At 39.1% G+C, this 20,689-nt stretch overlaps 2 protein-coding genes across 3 annotated transcripts in view; one reads left to right on the top strand and one right to left on the bottom strand.

The window, feature by feature from the left end:
* The first annotated feature begins 5,295 nt into the window (after positions 1-5,295).
* tor4aa (torsin family 4, member Aa) lies at positions 5,296-15,458 on the top strand. Of its 2 annotated transcripts, none has more exons than XM_084746611.1 (3): positions 5,296-5,791; positions 10,731-11,207; positions 14,011-15,458. In XM_084746611.1, exons 2-3 carry the CDS (start codon positions 10,731-10,733, stop codon positions 14,863-14,865), a joined length of 1,332 nt encoding a protein of 443 aa, XP_084602737.1. In that variant the 5' UTR covers positions 5,296-5,791; the 3' UTR covers positions 14,866-15,458. The 2 variants fall into 2 exon arrangements, with proteins under 2 accessions (XP_084602737.1, XP_084602738.1); XM_084746612.1 differs by lacking the exon at positions 5,296-5,791 and adding an exon at positions 5,930-6,044.
* Positions 15,459-18,728: 3,270 nt separating this feature from the next.
* The window catches only part of LOC146308811 (non-selective voltage-gated ion channel VDAC2), a 37,050-nt gene continuing 35,089 nt past the window's right edge, over positions 18,729-20,689 (bottom strand). The window contains exon 9 of the mRNA XM_084745402.1: positions 18,729-20,012. Within this exon, the coding sequence (XP_084601528.1) occupies positions 19,921-20,012 (92 nt within the window). The 3' untranslated portion in view covers positions 18,729-19,920. The remainder of the gene's footprint in view (positions 20,013-20,689) is intronic.

Raw genomic sequence — 20,689 nt, 5'->3', positions numbered from 1 at the left:
GAAAACGGAGGAAAGTTACAGCGGTACTTCTTTAATGCCAGAAATGAAACATGCAGTGTAATGAGATGTACTGATCCAATAGTGCTGCGTCATTTTTTCCAGCTCCACGTTCAGCCTCTTCCTGATACAAACCGTCTGAACTGATGCATTAAACATTAAAGTCTGATGTATCAGATGCATGAATGAATCGTCACACCGCGACAACAGTAATGATAATAATCTAAAAATGTAACACGATATTCAGAAAAGAATATTCAGTACTTTTACTTTTGATACTTAACTACATTTTGCTGCTAGTATTTTTTAACAAAAGTAAGATTTTTGGGTGCAGTACTTTTACGACTTTTGCTACTTTGACTCGACTAAAGGATCTAAATGCTTCTATCTAAATACTTGGTTGGAAACCAGTGATCCAGGTGATGTTTTGTGACCTCTGCTTGTGTAAGATGTGCGCCTGCACATCTGTCCTGTATACAAAGCACCGATCACAACACAACTTATTTTGAAAACACTGGTGAGATGTGTGTGACCTTAAAGGTGCGACCCTGAGGGGAACTGAACCACGTGTCCGAGTCTAGACCTGAACAGTCATTCAAAATGAGAACTTTAGACGGACCTGAAAGGCCTTAATTAAAGGGTAATTTCAGTTTTTTACAGCCTGGATTCAATTTTCCCATGTTTTTGTGTTTAAGTAACTACTGTGGACAACATTAGTTACTTATGTCTGTCAAGGTCTGTCCACCAAACCCATTGTGTCTCACCTCTTCACTGTCCAACTATCACCAAATCTGGTTTGCTTGAAATAAAAAACCCTAATTCACCGAGTTAGACGCAAACATACATTGGTTCTACACACCATTTCTCATTGTTGAAACGCTGCACCAACAAAGATTGATTAATAGAAATATGAAAGAGAGGAGAAACACGGTACATTGTTTGCTAGCTAGCCAAAGGTTGACAAAACTTATGCTAGCTACCTAAAAGTTAATAAAACTTACATTGTTCACTAGTCAGCTAAAATATTAACAAAATAAAGAATTGCTTGTTAACTAAAAGTTAACAAAACATTGTTTCCTTACTTGCTAAAAAGTTAACACAACTTTATATTGTTTGCTAGCTAGCTGAAAAGTGTGTTAGCCTAGTTAGCCCACTCATGATGGCTCAGCTGAGAAGCTTTAATTTCTTCTCCTTTAATTAAAAACTTGTTGGCTGAATTAAAGGAACGATGAGGCCAAATAATAGATTTCAAAAGGGACATTTTAAATTGGAGTTTAAGGTTTTGGTGCAACAGAATTGAATTTAATCTCAGTTTAGATTAAAATCTAGGTTTAAGAGAGGTTTAACTTTGAGATAGTTTACCAGTTTGGTGTGACTATTTACAGTTAAACAGTTTAGTTGGGTTTAAAATTAATCCTTGTTGGTACAACTAACCTTCATTTTTTTCCCCAAAACAAATTTCAAAATTTGTTCTCCATTTATCATTTTAGGACAAATTATGATAAAGTAGAGTCCAGGGTGAAAACTCCAGAAGAAGGTTTTTTTTTTTTTTTTTTTTTTTTTTAGATCTGTGCAGTTTTTAGTTTTTTTTTTTTTTTTTTTTAAACGACAGTGTTGACTCAACAGGTAGAAAAAGGATTTTCTTTTTTTTTTATCCTGAGAGAAATGTGTGTTTCCCAAAATGTGGAACAGTTCCTTTTAATATGATGGGAGTCAGCAGAAATGGAGCTAAAGTTATTTTTTCCGCTCAACCACAAAGCAACTTTCACTTTTCATGTTTTCAGAGATTCTTAGATTGTTAGCATGTTAGCATGTTAGCATGGTCTGTGCTGTTACCCTCCTGTAGTTACATCAAAAGCATGTGGCCTGTGTGTGTGTCCACAAGCACGTGTGTGTAACAGGTAGACCACTTTGATCAGGACAACACATTTTAGACCCCAAGGGAAAGTTGCTCTGAATGAAATTTTGCTGCTGAATCTCAGAGAAACAGTTTTCTGAAGTCATTCTCGTGGTTCTGCGGTGAAAAGTGAAACAGCCGCCTGTCAGCTTACGGTCAAATGACGTCAACACCGTGAGAAACTGCACCGACACCCTCTGTACGTGGCTAAAAATAAAATGAAAGACTCATCTGTAGCATCTTTCATGTATCTGACTGACTGACTGAGGATCACATCTGTGTCACTGTCATGTGTGACTAATCCCTCCATCCTACTACAACATTAACAGTTTACTCTGAGCAGCTTGTTCAAAGTAAACTGTGTGCAGAGGTTGGACGGAGCAGCAGACTGACTTCAGACAGTCTGATCGCTGCTTCCTTTTCACACCATCTGTGCAGCTTTTCCTGTGCAGCTTTAATAGTCACTGTCATCTGCAAACTAACCAGAAGGTTCAGGTTTTATGACTGTGAGGTCACTTGATTGGTTAGATATCAGTTCAATCACATCATATTTATCATTTTTATATATTCAGTTAGTAGTAGTCAGTAGTGGAAGAGTTCTGCTCTTTGCATAAACCTCCTTAAATTTTCTGCTTAACGCTTGAGGCCTAATTTCTCCTTAGCTGAGGGACATACTTAAGAATGTTGCACAGAAAAAAGATTTCACAGCCGTAAAATGATCCCCTCCGTCCAAGATGTCCAAAAAATTCACTACTTTTCTGTTCTGGTCAAAAAAAAATGAACAGAGGGATAATATAGATTGAGCAGATCTTTATTGCAAAAAGAAACAACAGGGTGATGAAGGACGCCGCGGCAAAACTTGAATCACCCTGAAGGGATTTATTTCACATTAATGACCTGCTCACTGTACATTATCTGACAGCTTACAATGATTTTATTGCTTTCTAGAGTCTATGATCAGAGCTGTGTCCATAGCAACGGTCTGTTAAACAGAAAGAAGACCTTAGAATGATGTAACTGACCAATCAGAATCAAGTATTTAACAAAGAATCCATGTAATAATTACTAACGACACATCAAAGTGAATTATTGTTATGAACAAGACCGTGACAGTAAGTTTAGATAGTGTAGGAAGCCGTTCTAACAGAATTTATTTCGTAAATCATTAATCTATACTCATGAACTTGACCATGTTACGGTTAAGATCCACTCAGACGTACATGATTATTATTTTTTTTTTCATAATTTGGTTGTAAAGGTCTTTTGTGCAACAGTTTAACTATAAATGACACCTTACAGTGAGTTTCAGACCAAGAGAAGGAGGAAACTGAATACTTTTATTTTAAGGCGTGTCCAAACTGTTCCATAAAGGGCTGAGTGGCTGCGAGTTTTTGTTCTAACCAGTCAACAGCACACCTGATTCAACCAATCGGCTGTTTGAAGACTGAAATCAGCTGATTAAATGACAGAAGCCTGGCGTGCTCCGATTGGTAGGAACAGAAACCTGCAGCCACACGGCCCTTTATGAAACAGTTTGGACATGATTGTTTAAAGGAAATCTTTCAGGATTTTAAGGATAACTTTGCGTCACTAAATCTTTATTTCTGGTTAAGTCAGAATTTTGAGAAAGTTTCTCTTCATGTTGAAATCATTCTGACATACAGGATGTTTTTTTTTTCATCACATTCTTGGTTGTAATCAAATGACAATGCAAATATTTTTCCACACCTCTCAGTTTTCTATTTATATCCCAGGTCTGCCCTTTAAAGTCTCAACACCCACACAAGAACAACACAATGACAACAATTCAAACAATGTCACTGTCACAGTTTCCCAGACTCAGAAGTGACAACATTTAAAAAGTTTGTCTCGTCTGACCAGCAGTCCAACATGAGACGACTGACAAACGGCTAAATGAATGAATATTTTTAATCATCTTTAATACCTGCTGGATCATATCTGAACACACATTTTCAACACAAATTTACTACAAATTTTGACATAACATATTAAATAATTTTAGCTTGTTTCAACACAGTAAATGTTGATATTGAAATATTAATAACAGTAAAACTGCTCTTCCAGTAACTTTTTTAAAATTAGCAAAGATTTCCCAAAACATTTAAGTGAAGGCAGCCATGTTGGATTTTGCACTCACAGGCCGGCTGCTGCCTGCAGTGCACTGATAATCCACCAGAGGCAGAAGACGTGTCTCAGATTAATACAACGGGATATTCAGGAAAATATTGATGGCAAAAAAATAGAAATACTGAAGTTAAGTATTAATACCCTTAAAACTGTTCTTACTGTTGTTACTTTCCACCGCTGTGGGTCAAAGTGCTTCATCAGAGATAAGAATGAATTCATGAGAAATGTCGTTACATCAGCAAACATGCTTATTGATTAAAAATGATAAATCACATTTCCTCTTGAACTCATGAATAAGTATAAGACATTTAGACACTTAGAGGAACATTTGATCAACACTTTTTCAGCAGCCAAACTGACATGAAATATTTTATACATTTGAGAGGAATTATTGATTTTTTTAATTTTATAAAATATTTGAGACAGGAACACGGAAACAAATAATTCCTCAGTGTGTCAGTCAGTGAATATCATGTACTATATCAGACACGACGAGATGAAATGACAAGATGACATAAAACAAAACACGTCAGAAAAAACAACATATAGACATACCAAGAAAAGAATGACGTAATAAGATGAAAATGATGAAGCAAGACGTAACAAAACGAAAACATCATAATGAGATGAAAACAACGTAACAAGCTGAAAACAACATAAAAGACTTAACAAGACAAAAATACTGGAACAAGACTCAACAGTTCAAACACTGTATAGACTTAACAAGACGAAAACAACATAAAAACGTAACAAGATGTCATGAGACAAAACAAAAACAAAGGTTGTTTCAAGACAAAATTGACATACGACAAAAAAAAACATACAAAGACGTAACAAAACAAAAACAACACGGAAGACAAAAATGACAAAACAAGACGAAAACGACGCACCAACACTTAACAAAATTAAACCAACATAAAAGACAAATGACATGAAGACAATGTGACAAAACATAACAAGATGAAACTGATGTAAAATCCATGAATCTAAACAAACGTGACGGGACAGAGAGACGGAGACTGGAGTGAGGAGAAAAATGGAGGTTCGCTCTGCTCAGAGACGACGTCCATCAGAGGATGACTTTTTATTTTTATACTTGTTGTTCCTCTCAGAGCCTTTTTCACTTTTACTTGAAGAAGTAGTCTTTTTTTTTTAGGAGTATCTGTACTTCTACTTGAGAAACTGCTGTGAAAAATGTCTGTCAGTTTCCACCAGATGTGAGAACAGGACAGCGTGTTTATACATTATGAGGAGTTTATGTGCAAAAACAGATGAACAACATTCTTTAGTTTGATTAATATTTCCTGTGTGCACTGTAAAAATAAACATGACTTAATAAACAAAGCTTAGGTTTGAAGTTAAATTTTGATCTCAAGCTGTAAAGTTTATGAAAAGGGTGTAAAAGAAAACACTTGACCTGGAATTGAGCTTTTGCAACAGGCACAAGTGAAAGTTAATCGCTGTTAAAAGAGCCTCAGCGGGGTGTATAAAATGTCAAAGCCTTTGAGAACACACACAGAGGAGGAACTGGACAGAAGAATGAGAGAATAAAAGAGAAGTGGAGGCGGAGCCTGCAGAGTAGATGTATAGAGAGAGGGTTTGGAGGTATGATAGATAGGAGGGCTCTTCCTGAGTTGAGCTGCCTGCTGTGTGGGGCTGTTTTCTGTACTTCCTGCACTCCAAAACTATGGACTAAATAAACCTGCACAAAACTTATTTCTCCTCAGAAACACTTGAGCCACATTGAAGGTAAGAAAACTTTATTTCTTGCATGTTTGTACTTTACCTCTCACTTTTTATTGACTCATTCCTCCTCTTTGCTTTGCATATACAGCCTGCAGCTGAAGTGTGTGTGCAGCTACCTGTCTCTGCTCTGTGATAAATCAGTGAAACTTGCCACTTTTTTAATTAAGCTACTAACCTACAACCTGCCTCTTTATGTGTGTTTTCTCAGCTTTTAGTCTCTGCATGGTTCTGCTGCCAAAACCTGCACATATTTCAGGTAAGAAAAGCTCATTTTTCACACAGTAAACATCATCAAAGTGCTGAAGAACTGTAAAATGCGTGGTATGCAGCCGGCCCCTTCAGGTCCAAGCATGTGAAAAGACAGATAAAGCTCTCATACTGTCTGTGTTTCTGTCTTTCTCTTTCCCCCCGTGTGTGCTTGGCTGAATTCTTTTGTGCTGAAGTAAAGAGGTCAGACACGAGTTTAATAACTTTACCAGAAATGACGCTGCCTCTGCCAACACTGATATCCAGCTTTGATCACAGTTGCACAATGCAAACACTGTTCTCACTTTCCATGGGGATCGGTGCTGGACTCGTCTGAAGTTAAATGAATAATTGACCGTAGTATTGATTGTGTTGGTTGCAGCAAACTGTATGTGGTGCATTTTGTTGTCGACCTCCAGTTGGTGTAACTGATAGTTTCTCCTTTTCTGTGAAGCTAAAAAAAAACTTCAGAAAGTCATGCTACGTGCTTTAAACCGCAAAGATGATGGTGCAACCAGCACGATTTCTGCAGACTAACCCAAAGAATGTGAAATATTTGAGGATGAATCAACTAAAGTTAGGATTTCACTGTGCAACTTTGGTGTTTAGAGGCATATAATGCAAGATTTTCTTTAAAAATAAGAAAAGCAATTTAAAATCCATCTCGATCATCTCTAGTGAGTGGTGGTTTCTGTATGTGTAGACGCCTCGGTCCTCCGCTTGTATTTTCTTATTTCTAATCATTTTTCTGTGTTTGGGAAGTTTTACAAACCCAGAGCGTCTGTATCCGACAACCTGGAAATGAGATTCAACAATCAACAATCTTTCTGGTGCCTTTAAACAGCAACCGACAAATCCTGCATATTCTACCTTTAAGTCAGAATTACACCGCTGCAACCACAACTTCATTTAACTACAGATGAAATGCATGAATATTTTGCCTTTTAGACTGTGCTGCTGCACCAACAAAGATTAATTTAATCTAAGATTAGTTCTAATCCAACTTTAGCAAAACCATGTTCAACATGAGTAAATGTATTTTCACCTGGACGACTGAGAATCTTCACAGACATCCAGATTTAAAATTAATCAGAGCTCTGTTGCACAATTAAAAATGAGTTACATTGTTTGTTAGCTAGACATTATTTGGTTCGTTAGTTCACTCATGCTGACTCGGCAGAGAAGCTCTAATTTCTTTTTCTTTGAGAAAAACTTGTTGGCTGAATTATTGGAGCAGCAGGCGACTTTTTTAATAGTTCAACCTCCTCGAGTGTAAAATTAAAGTTAATACTGGAATTTTGAATTAGAGTTAAAAGTTTTGGTGCAATGGCATTAAATTTAAACCTCAGTTTAGAAAACTAAACTGAGGTTTAAATTGAGCCTAGTTTTGAAGTTTAGCGCAGCATAATTTAAATTCAGTCCGTGGGTTGAACCCAGTCTTAGTGAGTGTGTGATAAATGCAGAAGCTGTATTTATTCTGCAGCACAGACCGGTGAGTTTTCCTGGACGGCACTTCCTTCTTTCTGCTGGAACTTTTCCAAACTATTTTTCACTTGATTTGAATATCATGTTGATATTAAACATCTCTGTACCTGGAAAGCTGCTGCGCACGTATTTAAGTTATTAAGTGTCACTAACTGATCAGATGAGGTTTAAAATGACTAAACAAGTCTGATTTCAGCTGAAGTTATTTGATGGGACATTAGCCGACCCCTCAGTGATCAGTGATCCATAAAGATATCTGATCAGATCTGTGTTTAGAAATTAGATCTGACTGTTTATTTCAACATCAGCCAGAATCCACTCAGACCGCATCACATTTTCATCACCGCTGCGTTCAAATCAGAAATCTGAAACTATTTTGGCATCGAGCTTATCTTTTCCCTCCTTTTTGACAAGTTAGTGATTTTTAACTCTTCTAGCAGCCAAAATGTTGTATGGAAGCCCTGAGATGTCTAAATTGATTTCTCTCCTGTGTTTATGACGTTTTATTTATTCATCACTGTCATTTATTTTGTTTTGTAGTTCAAATAAGGTCTTTCAGGACCATCTGTCTAAGTTCCTTTATTTTTTTTTTCTGACATTAGCTATTAGCCTGCAGCTCACCAACTGCTACAGCTGAGGTTAAACACACAGTATGTTAAGACGTCTCTCTCAAGTTAAAAAAACAAAACAAAATATGTAGTTTGATGACATTGTGAAGTAGTGAGGGATCATGGGAAATGTTTTCTTCATTTTAATACAACAACCACAGCTGACAAAACTCTATCATGCACACAAACATCAAAGTAATATTTAAGTTTTATTCACGTTATGTTTAGTCACATTCACCGACTTCCTTCCTCAAACACATCACGCGTTTTCTCAGAAGTTATAGCAACTAGTTAGCAACAGTTAGCACAAAACACACTGTTAGCTTGAATCAATTAGCCTGATCCACAACTCAACAAAATATAGAACATTAATTTGAAGGGCAGGAAGTGATAAGTTGAGTCCTTGTCAGCTTAATGATGCTACGAACACAAGTTGCCAACTTTTTTTCATCTATTTGTGCAGATAAAAAAAAAACTTACAGAAAAATGATCCTGCCAAAACTTTTCTTTCACCTGATGAAACTTTGATTTCCGTCTGTTTCACAGATAAGAAGCATTTTTAAGGAGCTTAGACAGATGATTCTTTCTTATTTCGTATTTATTCTTATTCTTCACATTATTTAATATCTTTTTTCACCTGTTCTTAAATCATAAACGCAGGAGAGACAGCGTCCTCTCGTGGCTGAAATGAGTATTACAAACTATCAGGACAAAGTTTGTTTTGTACCTGCAAAAACTTTTTTTTCCATCTGTTTTCACAGAAAAAAAAAAGACTTAGAGAAATGATCCTGGCTCAGCATTCTTCTCCATCTCTTTCTCAGATGGAAAAGAAATTAAAGAAACCTGGAGAGTAAAAAACAATTCAGATCAGACCTTTTTCTCTTCTTCTTTTTTTCTAAGTTGCCTCTCAGGGTTTCCGTATTTTGTCTCCCCTGTTAAACAAGAGGAAATAACTGTACGGTATTGCACCTACAACTATTTCACACACACACACACACACACACACACACACACACACACACACACACACACACACACACACACTCCTGTTCTCTGTTTCACTGTCAGAGACACTCTGCCTTTGTCAGGAATCATTTCAACACACAGTGTGTTACATATATGATGGTATTAGTCACAGTGTTCATCTGAAAATACGTGAAGTTCATTTTGTTGCTCTGTGACTGATGAAACGATGTGGCAGTGTAGTATCTGACATCAGGCTGTGGTTAATGATTCTAGCCACGCTGGTGTCGACGACACTGAGAAATGAACGGTCTGATAACAGAGAGGAAGGATGTTCAGACCAGAAAAACTTTTTTTTTTTTTTTTTACTACTACTGAGAGTCAAACTGCGGGCATTAACGTCCAACTTCTGAGAGACAAATTTAAGAAAAAAGTGATGCAGCAGAAAGTGAAACATCCTGACATTTAGTCTCTCATGTAGATCAAGCTCCAGAAAATACAGGATCCTACATTTCCCATAAGTCATAGCACAGATGTGCAGGTGATGTCAGATTACAAGCCTCCCTCCAGCACCATGAAAACATTATATAACTGTTTTAACAGGTTGTGTTAGCTCTTCTTTTGACTAGTTAATTGACATGTAAGTACATGCCCCTTTAATGAAGTGCCATAAATATTATTAATCCATCATTAAAGCTGTGCTAATCTTTTTTTTTCATGCAAACATTAGATCAAACGACCTGTAAAAAGGTCAAACAGTGACAAACCCACAACCCAAACCTGATAACATGCTGTATCTGTCCAGCACCAAACAACAGACAGACAAAGATTCAGCCCAGAAGTTCCTCTCCAGATGACGTTTTCGTGTTTCCATCAGACATGTTACTGCAAAAAGTGCTTCATTCACACAACCACAAGTCCAACATTCACTCTCTTTTAGCTCCGTTTTTGGTCTCCACCTCCTCCTGAGGGAAACATCTGGCCCTTTAGCTTCTCATTATGTTCACCAGCTTGTCTCTAACCGTGTCTTCCTGCTGTTAGGTGTTGAGCAGGTAGCAAACAGTGAGTTTTTTACCTTGAAAACAAACCAAAACAGTAAAGTCACGGTCATAAAAACCAAAACAATGAGCTAAAAGTTACTAAAATTTTCCATAAAGCTGAGAGGAGCTTTTTTACGATCTCATCTGTCAACATGACGTCACATCTGATCAGCAATAAAATGAAGACAACATGTCCCATGATGCCATGCTACTTAACAACATCATAAAACTCCATGTTTTGTTATTTTGATGTGAGCGAGATAAACAATTGTTTATTTCCACATGCAGTAGCCCAGTGGTCACACACTTTTAGCTCTGTTTTTGGTCTCCACCACCTCCTGAGGGAAATATCTGGCACTTCTGCCACTAAATGCTCCACTGTTCACCAGCTGCTCTGTGTCTGCAGCTTTTTGTTGCTGAGCAGGTGGTGTACAGGAGGTTTTAAGCTAGTAATCAAACCAACAGAACCAAAATAGTAAAGTTGTGGTCGAAAATAGCAAAAGAAATTAACTGACAGATGCTGAGAGGAACTGCAGAATCTGGTTCTTTTCTCTTGTTTTTTTGTCACTATGAGCAACTTCTTCCTCCTTCTTTCTGCAGATGAGTGACCAAGACAGCAGCGCCTCGGCCTCGCAAACAGAGGGAGAGCTGGAAGGAGAGATGGACGAATCGATGGATGGAGAGATGGAGGGAGAGGTGGAGGGTGAAGAAGAAAGAAATGAGAAACACAGGGACGGTACGCCCCCCAGTCTGTCCAGCTTCTCCTCGTCGCTGCGCGCCGTCATACGCATCAAACAGAAGTACCAGGCCATAAAGAAGCGGCGTCAGGAGCTGGCCCTGCAGATGGGAGGCCTCACGGGGGCCCCGGCGCGAACCAGCCCCAAAATCTTCACCTTCGACAGCATCAGCCCGTCCGCCTTCCCTGCACTGACGTCCTCTGTCCCTCAGAAGAAGAAGAGGAGGAGAAGGAAACGGGTGTTGTTTCCCAACGGCGGGGGGCGCAGGGCCCCGCCCAAGCAGGAGCACAGCCGAGCCAAATACTGCCTCTACCTGCTCTTCGCCATCGTCTTTATCCAGGTGAAGTTACAACTCTGACTGTGACAGAGGAGCTTTTTCATGCACTCGCTCTTGGCAGGGCTTGATGATTTGTCTGGGCTTGAAGTATTTCTGGAAAGACGAGAATTACAAAGTCTTTTGCAGCTTAATGAGAAGGACTCTGCTTCTTTTAACCACCTTTCCCTCAACAGGCGATCTGTGAGGACGCTTTTTATGAAGAGAAGATCATCAGTATTTAAGGGTTAGGATGCCACAACTTGAGCTTTAACTCAAATAGTTCTGGCCATCAATTCTAAAGAGCAGCTGAACTCTAGATGAACCTGAAGTCTGTTTCACCTCTGCTGATTTGTGGTCAGTCAGAAGCAGAATTTTAAACTTAGATGCAATAATATGATTACTCAGTACTTCTTTTGATGAAAGAAGAAGTCACAGGCACACAAACAGGATAATTTCTTTTACTTTTTTAAGATTAACAACCTGCACACAGTGCTGATACAGAAAGTGGTCTAACATAGCCAGACGTCTCTGGTCTGGAAAGGTCTGGCTCCACACGTACACATTCTGCTATATGGGGAAAAAACACCCTGCCTTATTTGCATTTCTTTAAACCAATCACAAACGTCTTGGGTGGAGCTAAGCCCAGGATGCAGCGACGGCGCTGCTGCAAACTAGTGTTGACAGGGAACTTGTTTTGGTGCAACATTTGCACGTCAGGAGGCGAAGCTCTGCTATTAAACTTGCTACATCCGTGCAGAACAAAAGCTAACAGCTGTTAGCTTGTTTATGTTTGTACCATTAGCGACCCAGGTGCTAATTGGCCGTTTTCAACATGCAAGTTGCAGCTCAGAGATTGTTCTTGTTTCCCAGAGACTTTCAAACTGCAGATGGTGGACGCTGCAATGCTGCAGCCAATGACAGCGCTCATACCTGAGTAACTGAACGCCATCTGGTTTTGCTGCAAGTCAAATTTCAGGCAGGACAATAAAGACTGAACTGAATTCAAGTCTTGAATGAGCAATTAAACTTTTATCACAGCTTTGGTGCTTTCACCTCTATCAAATATCATATCGTATTGTTTTAATCATGTGGTATCATAAAAGTACAAAATTATTAATACTTTATAATCATGCTCCACTGTAGCTGCATGTACATGGCCCCTAAATAATCAGAATAAAAGTGTAAAGTGTAAAGTACTACATATGTACCCAGGACTCCCTGCTGGATTATCATGGTGGCATAAACTCAGCTGTGATCCAGCTTTAAATTTAGCATATGTTCATATTTTGTATTGCCACACTTATCAGTTCATATGAAGCAGTTTTCTTCCTCTGTCTCCAGTTTCACTGTAAATTCTGATTGTGAGTAATTTATACTAGTATGCAGGGTGATCTGTCTGCATGCTCGGTCACGTCAGACTAAAAAAAAGAAATATACTGTTATTCAGGCCTCAGATGGGTCATTATCTACTATAACCCTGAGGCTCTATTCAGTACAGTCAGGTGTTCACAGCCCATTCTTTCCTCAGGACTACTTCTTAACTGGGCGTGTCTGTTGTTGTCTCTTTGTTGTCGTGCGCGCCCCACAGCATCATGAAGCCTCAGAGATAAGCATTTTTAATAGGGCAAAGTGCATTTCCTGTTTGCACTTTTTTTTTCACGTCAGCAACTGAGCGGAAATAAACTTGGATGCGGCCCGTTTCCCTTTGTGATGCGACTTCAGAGAAAAGATCTGATCAGATTACAAGACCAGTTTACAGAAGCCAGCTAATGTGGCAGGACATCCCTGAGAAATGTAGTTCAAAACACAGGCTTTGCATTGTATTATTTTTTTTTATGACTAGTGTCCAAAATCCAGACTACTGCACATCTGATTTCCAAGCAGGTTTTGAATATATGTGTAGAATTAGAGTATTAGAGAATTAGAATAGAGTTTTGTCGTCTGTGGGTCTATGGCCTGACGTTTCGAGAAGTACTCGTATGAATCAGTCGCCTTCTTGTTCACTTTATTAATCATCAGAAGCTTCAGAATACTTTGGAGTCATAAATGACATGACATCTTTAGCAGCTTTTAGCTGGCAGTGACATAAATCTCTCTTCTCCTCAGCAGGTGTGGGTGTGATGCATTTTTGTTTGTGGGCACATGAGATTGGCTGATAAAAGTCCGGGCTCGCGGCCAGCAGGTGTCTGTTGGCTCTGGGGTTCACAAAGTACGAGTCTCGTGGGAAACCTGATTGCTTTAATAATGTCTTTATCGCTGCCGGTGTCTGCTTTATTTGAGCAGCTGCTGGCTGAAACAGAGGAAAGCTTTCTCATAATAAATCGTCTCATTATCTCAAGATCTTGTTACATCTTTTTTCATCATGTCACATGTTCTACGTTGTTTTCATCCTGCTGTCTTATTCATCTTATGTCATTTTCATCCTTTGCCTTAAATGCCGTTTTTTGTCGTATGTTGTTTTCGTCTCGACTTTTATGCCATTTTTTTTCTTGTTACTTTGCGTCTGTTGTGCATAATAGTCACTGAAGGGTAAACTAAGGAACTGTCTTTTCTGTGTTAATGTTCTGTCCACTTAGACTTAAATCAGGCTCATTGCGACTCGGAGTGACGCAAAATAAAAATAATTGATAATCAAAATGCATTAAAACTTTCATACTAGAAAGTCCAGATATTTGTGTTAAAATGTAGGTAGTAAAAGTAAAAAGTTGCCAGAAATACTCATGCAGAGTTTTTAGGTATCTGCACTTTGCTTAAGTACAGTAACAAAGTATTTGTACTCTGTTACTCGCCACATCTGATCATATTTTTCATATGTATCACTTTCCAGGTGTACAACGCCATAGAGAACCTTGATGACCACGTTCTCAGGTACGACCTGGAGGGGCTGGAGAAGACACTGAGGAGGGAGGTGTTTGGACAGCAGGGAGCGGTGGAGGGTCTGCTGTCCCACCTGAGGGACTACCTGTCCACCTACGTCCACAATAAGCCCCTGGTGGTGTCCCTGCACGGCCCCAGCGGCGTGGGCAAGAGCCACCTGGGACGCCTCCTGGCCGGACACTTCCGCTCGGTGGTGGGGGAGACGCTGGTGCTGCAGTACTACGTCCTCCACCACTGCCCCCAGGAGGCCGACGCGCTGCAGTGCGCCCGCGACCTCTCCGCCCTCATCTCGGAGATGGTCGAACGGGCCGAGGAGGAGGAGAAGATCCCGCTCTTCATCTTCGACGAGGCCGAGCACATGCATGGCGAGATCCTGGACGCGCTGTGGCAACTCGTGGCCTCCAAACAGTCCAATGAGTACCTGAACGCCATCTACCTGTTCCTGAGCAATCTGGGTCACACACACATCACCAAACATATGCTGCACAACTCCTCAAGTATTTCTGCAATGTCAGCATCTGGTCGCCATAGTAACCTAGTAAAAGAGCTGACTCCGATATTACGCAACACTCTGGAGAATCTTCACCGACTGTGGACGGAGGCCGACATCTTACCTCTGGGCCTTTTGGAGAAAGGTCACGTGATGGAGTGCTTCCTGGATGAAATGACTCGAGAGGGCTTCTACCCGGATCATACCAACATAGAGCGCCTCGCAGGGGAGATTGAATATTATCCCGAGGTAGGGGGGCATGAATATTCCCAGACAGGCTGCAAGCAAGTGGTGGCCAAGGTCAATCTGCTGTGAAATTCTGCACAGGAAATGTTTTTCACATTCTTTGAACTATGAAGAAACACTGCTCGAGAGGTGACTGATCTGGTTACGAAACTTGAATGACATAACTCTGTGCCAAAGCTTTCAGGAGAAGTTTTGAAAGACTGACGAGAAACAGGAGCAGTCTGTTCACAGAGAATGGACGCCGAAGACGTTCAGCTATGTTGTGGGAAATGGCGTTAATCCTGTGAAGAAGTTTGAAAACGCCCAGTCCACCGCAAACAGTCCTCAAAGGGTCTCTGAAAAACCTTGTGACCCCTCCATCCAGATAGTTTTGGATTTATTTGACCGCATTTCAGAAATATCTGCCACAGACAGTTTTTATTTGATTTCTTTCTGGTTTTAATTCTTCCTTCCCAGCATGACCAGGAGCAGTGGTGGCTAATGTTAGCTAAAATTAGCAAACATTCCTGCTCCCACATTTAAAGCAAAAGTTTGATATTTTGGGAGAAATGCTTTCTTGCTTTCTTGCCAAGAGTTAGAAAAAGAAAAAAAGGTCCCCAACACTTAATATCTATATGGTAAATAAGCTACTGCCAGCAGCTGCTTAACTTATCTTAGCTTAGCTTAGCACAAATTTTGACACATCAGTTTCTGTGTGGATTAAACAAACAGGATAATTCATGAGCTTTAGAGCTGGTAGACAGATTGTTTACCTTTAAATGGACATGGCTAGCTGTCCCCCCCCCCCGTCTTTATGCTAAGCTAAGGTAAGCTAAGCAGCCAGTAGCTGTAGCTTTAGGTTTAGCATAAACACATGAGAATAGTATCGATTTTCTTTCTTTATCTAATTCTCAGCAAGAAAGCGAATAAGCCTGTTTCAGAAAGTGTTGAAGCTTTCAAGAGAAGTTTTGAAAGACTGAAAAAAAGAGAAGAGCAGTCTGTTCACAGAAAAAAAAACAAAAAACGCTGAAGACGATCAGATGTGTGGGAGATGAATCCTTTGAAGAGGTTAGAAAACGCCCAGCACACTGAAAACACTCCTTAAAGGGTCGGTTCAGTCTCTGAAAAACCTCTGATGGTATCCAGCCATCCAGATAGTTTGGGTTTTATTTTCAGACATCTGCTGCTGTCTACAGTTTTTATGTCATTTATGCAGAAAATACTGTAGTTAAAATGAAAAGTCACAAAAAACTCTGAAGGACAGATAGAACCAGAACACTTCTGAAACCAAAATCTTTTCCCTTGCCAACATATTTTGCTTCCATGCATCTCTTTATGAAGATTATTAATAGGGCAAATAGGCAAAACTAGCTGACATTCCCATCAGCTTCAACCACTAATTAGCTACTGTTAGTATGCTAACATGCTAAACTATATTAAACATTGCAAACATGCTAAACATCCACATGTTAGTCATTTTGAGCATTCAAAATTCAGATCAGTGCATCCTCACAAAGCTGCTAGCATGGCTGTAGATTTTCATCCTGTTTGAATGCAATTTTTTCTACAAATAATAAAATAAAAACCTCTACTGTATTTAGGTGGATGAAAAAATGACAGAGATGGATATTTAAAAACCTGGACAAATAAAAACAAAACTATCAAAATGGCAAGATACCGCAAGAAGTATTTGAGGCGAAGTGACTTTATCCCTCTTTTACTTAACAACTACTTTATGAGGCAGCTCAATCGGACCTGGGAAGTAAGACCAATATTCACTGATTTATAGAGGGAAATTCAGATATTGCATCAGTTCCTTACACGTATTTTGGTTAGTGTTTGTCAGAAATATTAAATGCAGCATTGCTTTAATGAATGCTAGTGCAAGTTGACAGATTCTGTAGATATTTCTGCAGATTTACTGTCTTAGCCTGTGGATTTACTTAAATAACATGGGTATGATAACTGTAATAATATTGAAGTAATTGATTCTGCCTGCAGATGCGAAGTTGCTAGTGGCTTGTAGTAGCACCTAGTGGCTAATCACCAGATTACCCACAACAAAAGTCTGCTAGTAGCATACGAGGCATTTCTTTTCTGTTCCCTCGTCCCTGATGAGTTTATTTATTAAGGAAAGATATTTTTTGCATGGATATAGTACATGTTCACGCCCAAGAAAGAAACTTAAGTCAACACAGACTTGCACTAGCATTAAGATATATTTTCTTATTACCCGATGAGATAAAATGAGTAATTAATATGTTAATGTCCATCCTGTATCCAGTTTATATTTCTTATATAAACTTTAATGTGTAGTGAGTGCCTTGGAATTAAAGACACCATTGAAACATGGCTGTGAGATTTTTTTTTTTTTTTGACAATGGACTGTTGCAGCATTTTAGCCAAACTGTATTGTAAAGTAAAGTACAGTCTTGCATATAACCCTGCCTAAATCCATAATGCATTGTTTTTATTTTAACTATTTTAACTCAAGTCACCGTCCAGTATTAGCTTCCACTTCTTTCAACTTTATCTCAGTCTTTCAGATGATGGAGTTTGTTGGAGAAGTGCACGACAACTGAACAAAAGAAGACCCTGAGATGTGGTTAAAGCTCCGGAAAAGGCTAGTAAGTGGTCATTGACTTAAAACAGCTCTATGTCGATATACTGAATTTCAGCTCATTGTTTATCTGTCTGACCCACAACTTAACTGTTTTGGTTCACTCTCACCTCGGGTTGGGTGGCGAAATATGGCCCTTTATGACTGAATCCCAACAATTATGCCAATTATTGCACTTCATTTTGGTGCCGCGTACACGCCTGAACTGTCGATTGGCGTGGAGATTATAGACACATCATTTACAGCATGTTGCGTTAGCCTACCGTTAGCTAGTAGCTACCTTAAACAAAAATTGCAGAGCTAAACAGTCCTACGTGCTTCACCTTTTCTCCACCAGTCGCCCTCTCATCTGTTTTATGTTGTTATGTCTTTAACGCCATTTTTGTCATGTATTTTTAGGCTTTTTATGTCTTTCATGCCTTTTTCATCATGTTACCATCTTGTGTTCTCTTACATCTTTTTCATCTTTATTGTCTTGTTACTTCTTTTGTTATTTTTGTCTTGTTACTTCTTTACTGTTTATTCATCTTTGTTGTTGTTACATCTTTAAGTCATTCTGTCTCATGTCTTTTATGCCTTTTTCATCTTGTTACATCTTTTACACAATTTTTTGTCTTATGTGTTTTTCCTCTTTTTTGTCTTGTTACGTCTTTTTGGTCTGTGTCTTACGTCTGTTATGCCTTTTTCATCTTTTTTGTCTGTTGCGTCTTTTCTAGCTTTCATCTCTTTACATCCTGTTACGCCCATCGAACTTGATATGCACTGATAGATACATCAAGGAAGCGTTTTTTTGTTGACTCATCTATTTCGGTTGAAATCAAGAAGTCTTGATGTTGGGCAGGCAGCACACAATGATGCAAACTAAAAATAATCAATAATTACCCTCAAATTTAATGTATTTGTAAATGCAAGTAACCCTGTTTTGAAAATGTACAAAGTTGAAAATACAGACATTTGTGTTACAATGTAGGGTGTAAAGGTGAAAAGTATTTGGATAAATATACACATATTCTTATTCAATATTGTCGGCTAAAAATTTTAAGTTAGGCAAACTGACAAATAGTTGAGTTAAAGAATTTGGCCAAATAATAATACAAATCAGTGAAAACCTAAAAGACTAACAGGAACAAACCATTCAAGTTTAGACCATTTTATCTGATTACAGCGTGTGATAAATATTTAAGACCCTCCCAAATAGAATAACTCTATTAACTTAAGTTTCTAGACAGATGCTCAGACTTTTTTTGGAACCTGTAGTCAGCCTAATGTAAACTTTCTCAAACTCTCTTACACCGTCTTTGTATAAGAAAAGACTAACAACAACTTTCAGACACAGTTTTTAATTTTTTTTATTATTAGAATTCCCTTAATTGACATTGGAAAAAATGAGGTACCGTGTCTAACTGACAAAGAAAAATTAGCCTTATAATCATGGTGACACATTTAGATGGAAAAAACACATTTTTGATGTATGATTACCAAAAAAAAGCGAGACAGGATAGTCATATGGGACACAACAACCTTTCACATAATCCTATTAAAGTGTTTTGAGCGGAGTCACTCAGGACAATCAGCTGTATTTTTATGTACAGATCTGAGGAGTGGAGGTTGTTTTGTTTGTTTTTTTTTCCGAGAAGACAGCGCTGACAGCAATGAGTGCAGTCCCCGAGCAACATGAGGAAACAGCTGGCCATCAAGTTAAGACGCCGGGTGCCACTGAGCAGCCCAGATATACCTACTGTACGAGCAGATGCAAAATATCCTCGCGTTCTATGTGACCGCCGCGCGACACGGATAGATGAAAACAACATTGTAGAAATGCAAACTAACTACACAAGCTACCAGAAGATTCCACCACATTGATCTCACCTACCAAAAAAGAGAAGTCACAAAGCCTCGAAAGATTTAAGAGCATCTGAAAAGCTCCTGCCAACATTTGAAAACATCCTTCAGTCAGTTCTTCACTTCTAAACTTTAACCACTTTCATAAGTCAGTCATGAAATGTGTTGCATCAAAACATTTATATATGGATTAAACAACACAGCCGAAAGTGTTCGGACCGATACAAAACAAAACTAAAACAGACACTCAGCACCATTTTAAACCAAGCAAACAAGCCTTCAACTCTGCATCATCCACATTTTCATTCTTTCATGCTTTTAGGAACACAGAAGCTTTAATGAGCTACACGTTTTTACACAAACTACTTCATCCAAGAGCTACGAGGGAAATAAATAGTGCCACTTCAATATGCATGACTATAACGGTAACAATTCACAAAACTAAGCGCCGTCAGTTTCACCTCACAGCTCCTCTCGGGTGTGTTTAAGCCTGATGCTGAGAGAGACTCGACTATTACTGTCAGAGATGCTCATGAAACGTGTGAACAGAGGGGGAGTCCAGAGAGACGCTACATGATGGTGGAGGAGGACTGTGTGTGAAGGGAGGAGGAGGAGGAGGAGTGTGTGGTGATGTGGTTTGAGGGCTTTTTTTTTCTTTGTTGGTGGGTCTGAGTTCTCCACCTTTACGCCTCCAGCTCGAAGCCCATGCCCACTTTGTGTCCACCGGCGTTGAAGTTCTTGCCGTCGATCAGGGCTGAGAGGGTGACCTTCACACCTGCAGGGACACACAACAGGGGCTTTGTCTCGTCATTCTTTTTCAGCTTTTTTGTTTCCTTACATCTTTTAAGTCATTTTGTCTTGTTATGTTTTTTTCATCCCACTAAAGTCCCAACCCTTTTTGTTCTGTGCATCAATAACTGATGAGCAAACGAAGACAACTTTCTCCTTTTTCCTGTCAAACAACATGTATGGTCACATCAAGTTATCTAATGTTAGCAGAATGCTTGCTAACCAGCTAGCATGGATTGTAAGCCCTAGAAAATAATTATTTACCATACTTGAATTTAGTGCACAGAAGTGTGCTGCAGCACGTGGAACGTGATTTGCACTCTTCGTGTAGGAATCCAAAGTCCTGTTGTCCCCAGCTTCAAAGTTTTTCAGAATAAACAGCATTGCTGCAGCTTAAAGTTAAAACAACACCCGTCCATTCTGAAGCAGAAAGCTAACATTAGCTTGTCAGCAGCACAGTGTGATATGCTTTCTTTTCCTGACAACTCGCACACACTCAGTCAGTGTGGAGCAAAACACAGGACCTGTACTCTCCTAACATTTTGTAATGTTACACACGCAAAGCATTTTAAAAATTTTTGTTATTTATTACATTATAATAGTTAATACCAGACCCTGTGAGTACCCTGCATTAGCAAGAAAATTATTTAAAGCACCTAACAG

The sequence above is a fragment of the Lutjanus erythropterus genome, chromosome 20 (assembly GCF_056507025.1).
Source record: "Lutjanus erythropterus isolate fLutEry1 chromosome 20, fLutEry1.hap2, whole genome shotgun sequence".
NCBI classification, from domain to species: Eukaryota; Metazoa; Chordata; class Actinopteri; order Lutjaniformes; family Lutjanidae; genus Lutjanus; species Lutjanus erythropterus.
This window is presented reverse-complemented; position numbering and strand designations above follow the sequence as displayed.